Raw genomic sequence first — 4597 nt, 5'->3', positions numbered from 1 at the left:
TAGGTCTTGTTGCGGCAAACATGGTGGGTCTGCGTGTGCTTCTGTTTCTGTTTCGGTGTGTATGTGTGCGATTTTGGTGCCCCTTATGCAGCATAATTTGCACAATTAACACTGCAATAAAGTTTTTACGCCAACAATTAAGCGCTGCCAAAAGAAAGTTTAATTGGTAAGTTTTCGTTTAAATAAGTACAAAAACCAATTAAAGGAAAGTCTACGTTTAGCTATTCCAGTGCAAAAAGCCAAAAAAAATTACCTAATATACGAGTAAAAAGTTTAAAAATGGGAGACTATGACCTAGAACTCAATTAAATTTCTTCCACACTGTAGGCAAAAAAATAAAACAAACTTTTATTTTCTATTATCCATTTTTTATACAAATAGCGTATAGGTTTAGCCAGCTATGTGGAGTCTTAGTCCTAGATTATTTAAGAGTCCAGAGAGGAAACAGCGTTTGGTAAAGTTCCAAGTTGAAGACGGCTCTGTGGTCGGGATGGAAAATCCTCAGAAAACCCGTCGAATTCATCAGTTAGCCCAAATTGGAGACGACTTGACTGCCACTTTGGAAAGACCATCGAAAACCTATTCATCTGAAAGATTAATTTCCCTAACGAAACTTGAGAAAGAAGACAAGAAAGAGGAGGACTTCTGGGAGCTGAAGAAGGTTTTTCAAAAAATGGACCTGTCCGACCAGATCCTCCTCTACCGCTCCTTTCGCCTTTTGCCCGCCGCCTGCTGCACCCTTTGGCGTATTACCAGGAAACGTCTCGACTTCCGTACTCTTCACAAGGATCTCGGCGAGGAGTCCCAGAAACATCTTCTTGTCCACATGATGGATCATTTTAAGTACGCTTACTTCGTCGCAGATAAACTACAGGTGGGTAAAAGTGATTATTTCTCGAGCAAATGAAAAAAAGTAGGCTTAAGCTTTATAAATATATTAAAGAAATTATTTCATTCTGAAATTTCATATTTCTTAGGAAAACCTTAATGTTTTAGAAAGAGCAGGAGTGAAGTCGCTAATCTCTGTGCAACACTGCGAATTGCTAATGGAAGAGAATTCAGTAACGAAAGTTAAGGCAAGTACTCACCCCGCTGGAGGAGATTCAGCGGGAAGTAGAATGGCCCAGTGGCCACTGCATGCTCTGCCCAAACTAATGAGAAATTTGCGCCGACTTAAGGCCAACTGCGAAATCCAGGTGCACTTCATCGAACATTTTCAGGATCTGGAGTTACTAGTACTGTATGGCTTCATTTCGCAGACTGCTCTCACGGGGATTTTAGAACGGTGCCATAAATTGGCCAGATTATTCCTTCGATTCGATTGCGATACCTTGAGCTTGAAGTTTATCGATAAGTGTTCCAGTCTGAGAGACTTATCTTTGACCACAGGACTGTTTGCCCACCAAAAGGACCTTGTCATGAAACTGACTGCTCTTCGCTTGCTGGAGTTGACACAATGTCAAACGAGATATCGGCTGACATTAGAGAGCCTGCAATTTATACTGAACCGACGAAGTGACTCTGTGGAACTCATTCAAATAGATTGCAAGGGCTTTCGGGACCCCAACTGGATGATGGAGGTAGGTCTCGATCGATGCTCTCGATTGCGAGGATTGGTCCTTGCCAACTGCTATTTTTGTGACCGCGAGATCAGTCGGCTCTCATTTCCAAAAGTTCAGAAATACATTGCTCTAACCAACTGTCATGATATTAAGGATTACCAGTTGCTAGATGTAGTGCGAAATTGTCCCGGTCTCAACGATATCTACTTGATTGACTGTCCACACTTGAGCTGGAAGGTCCTTCAAGGGATTTACCGCATCCGGAAGAGTGAAAATCTCAGCTATCCCATAACCGTGATCCTCAGTCAGTGCTCGGAACTCAGGGAGGCCTATCAGTCTATGGTATGTAGATTGTTTTACTTATTTTAAAATGCTCTCGCAAGATTTTAAAGTGCTTCTTTCATTAAGTATACTTTTACTATTATATTCGTTAAGTAATTATTTATTTTCTTTTACAGTACTCAAACTACTGGTGCTTTAAGCTGTCGTACCTCAGAATAGAACGCGTAATTCAGCAATGTCAACCGATTACAGATATTCAGATTTTTTTCAACAACAGCAAATAGTGCTGATAACATAACTGTTTTACAAATATTCTAAATACAAATATATTTTTTTCTTCGTACGAAATCAGTAACAAATTTAAAAACAGCTTTTAAACTATTTCTATGTAAGCCTATGTACATAAATACTATAATAATTAATATTTAATAATACTATATATAATAAGCTTTAGCATGTGTAAATTAAAAGACATTTTACTGAATGATGTAGTCTACTTTTAAATCCTATAAAAAATTGCAATATATATATACAAGTGCCGTAATTTACTACTCAAGTTGATAAAGTTAATTTCCGTTAACCTCAAAATAAGCCACACAAAGCAAACTTCTCATCCTCACCAGGAGGCAACAACCGAAACCATAAGGCATTTTCAGCTTATTACGGCTCATTTCACAAACATTTTTGTCCCGCCCACATGGGAAAGAGGCGGAAAAGCGGGAAAAAGCGGGGAAAAGCGGAAAAAATTCCGGACAAAAGAAGCCAAAAAGAATGGCAGTGAAGCCGGAGTAAACGAGGCATGCGGCAACCAGTAATGGACAATGGCTCAACAAAGACATGTGAATTATGTCATCTATTGTTTCTAGATTACTTCGAGGAGCCAAAAAGCAGATGGCTACATTTGCGGCCCTTTTCCACTGCCACTTACTACTTTTCGATTAATTAAATAGTGTTTTGCTTTCGCTCTCTTATTGGATCTGCTGGAAGCCAATTAAATCGGCAATGAACCTTGAGAAGCCTTAAATGAGATTTTAAGCTTTTGACAGATTGAGTTTTGATTGGAAATGGGAGCTGAAGGTGGAATTAAAATTGCAGTTATCGTTTGGCGACCGTGGCATTAATAAATTCCCAAGTACTGGGCTTCCGGCGTATGGTTTGTTTTACGACGCAAGTGTGTGTGATGGGGTAAGGCAAGGATGTGTGGGGCCAAGATATTGTCCTGCTCCTGCCGTGCGTGAGGCCATAAAACACTCGAAAGTTATGGTCCTGGTCGATGGCTAAATGCATTGGTATGCGTAGCGTAACGAAAAACAATTAGCTGCGGCCAAATAAAAGTGGCACATATGCTACACAACCACTCACACACACATTGTCCGTGCACTCGGCAAAAATTTGACAAAGCCATATCGATAAACCCACTTTTTACAAAAAATTCCCATATAAGTAGAAAGCCAAAAAAATATTACAATGGATATTTCTTGGGTTTTTAGATATAGAAATATATTTCACTGAAATAGTCCTGTTTCGAGTTAGGGCAATCAAACCAATTTTGGCATAAATGTAGTTCTGAGTGTTGAAGTGCGGCATCCATCTTTGTTGTGGTGGTAAAAACTTTTATATAGCTTGATTCGCTTGTTTCCTGCCTTGTCGGAGACACGCCCATTCTGCCCGCGGGGGTCTTATCACTGTATACGCTGTCTGGAGCGGATTGCTGGCAAAGTCATGTCCTGAATGACGAATTCCACCGGGCTATTATGTTCTCGACTCACTCGTCCGAAAGTCGCAGGCAGGAGAAATTGTGTGGCCGGAATCATGTGCATTTTACTTTCTGATATTCAATTAATCGAAGTTTTATTTGTCTGATTGCCATGCGAGAAGTGGTGCTACAGATAAGTGGATGAGTATAAACAATTAAAGTGTGGAAATTGTTTGATTGTTAAATTTTCGAAGAGATTAACAGGCAACTCTGAAAATGTTTTTTATTAGTAATCTGGATTAAATCTAAGGAAGTATGAAATAAAGTTTTAATTGGCGCTAACAATCAGGATAAATTCAAATTAAATTGCATAGAATAATTTAATATAAATTGATAAGAAATCCTAATAACTTAACTTCCCCTTTTTGGATCAATACCTTATAAATTCAGCATGGCAGCCAGGGTGGCATTTAGATAGCAGTTTTCCAATGTCCCCATTATAGTAAATTCCAAACAACGTAATCCTTTAATGCCTTTTTAGCTGCTAGTGCTCCGGACTCGGCAACGGGTACTTTAGCAGGAGCTTTAGCTCCTTTCAGAGCAAGCTGCATCTCGAATTCCTTATTTACTTTATAGGTGAAGGCAAAGTAAACCAATACCAAAGCTATTTTAGTCGCTTACCGTGTTTCCTCATTTTTTTGTGCTTCTTTGAGCTTCTTTCCCCGACTCAGTTTAATCAGTGGCATTCTAGGATGCCCCTCTCCGCATTCCGGCTCCTTTTTTGCCCACTACGCTGCCGTTGTCCTGCACTCAATTCGTTTTCTTTATTTTCCATCAGACGGAAGTCATGTGTGCCGGCTGCACATCCTTTATGCCATGGCAGGCAACTGCAGCTCGCTTCCAGGTCCACGATGAAGAAGTCCGTCTGCCAGCAGTAAGGACTCCAGCCGGACACACACACATATTTAAGCCATACCTATAGAGCAGATAATCGCTTTACAATCAGGCAGGAAACTATTGCAAGCATGATTGTTTCCGCGAAACGTGTTTGCACCAG

General features: G+C 40.1%; 1 protein-coding gene across 4 annotated transcripts; it reads left to right on the top strand.

The window, feature by feature from the left end:
• Positions 1 to 305: 305 nt before the first annotated feature.
• LOC120458862 lies at positions 306 to 2231 on the top strand. 4 transcript variants are annotated; one of them, XM_039646694.1, is made up of 4 exons: positions 306 to 874; positions 978 to 1076; positions 1179 to 1904; positions 2021 to 2231. In XM_039646694.1, the coding sequence occupies exons 1-4, from the start codon at positions 401 to 403 to the stop codon at positions 2126 to 2128; spliced, it is 1407 nt and encodes a 468-aa protein (XP_039502628.1). In that variant the 5' UTR covers positions 306 to 400; the 3' UTR covers positions 2129 to 2231. The 4 variants fall into 4 exon arrangements, with proteins under 4 accessions (XP_039502628.1, XP_039502627.1, XP_039502629.1 ...); XM_039646693.1 differs by having other exon boundaries at positions 978 to 1196; positions 1260 to 1904; XM_039646695.1 differs by having other exon boundaries at positions 978 to 1580; positions 1716 to 1904; positions 2021 to 2230.
• Positions 2232 to 4597: the final 2366 nt, after the last annotated feature.

Source organism: Drosophila santomea, chromosome 2L (genome assembly GCF_016746245.2).
Source record: "Drosophila santomea strain STO CAGO 1482 chromosome 2L, Prin_Dsan_1.1, whole genome shotgun sequence".
Taxonomy (NCBI): Eukaryota; Metazoa; Arthropoda; class Insecta; order Diptera; family Drosophilidae; genus Drosophila; species Drosophila santomea.
Note: the sequence above shows the minus strand (reverse complement) of the source record. Positions and strands in the feature narration are given on the sequence as shown.

Bases quoted from the DNA above. Each gene is read 5' to 3' on its own strand.
- LOC120458862 (XM_039646692.2), top strand. From the start codon at position 401: ATGTGGAGTCTTAGTCCTAGATTATTTAAGAGTCCAGAGAGGAAACAG. The intron at 875-977 runs GTGGGTAAAAGT...CATATTTCTTAG, and splicing joins TCGTCGCAGATAAACTACAG to GAAAACCTTAATGTTTTAGA. The intron at 1,905-2,020 runs GTATGTAGATTG...TTTCTTTTACAG, and splicing joins GGGAGGCCTATCAGTCTATG to TACTCAAACTACTGGTGCTT.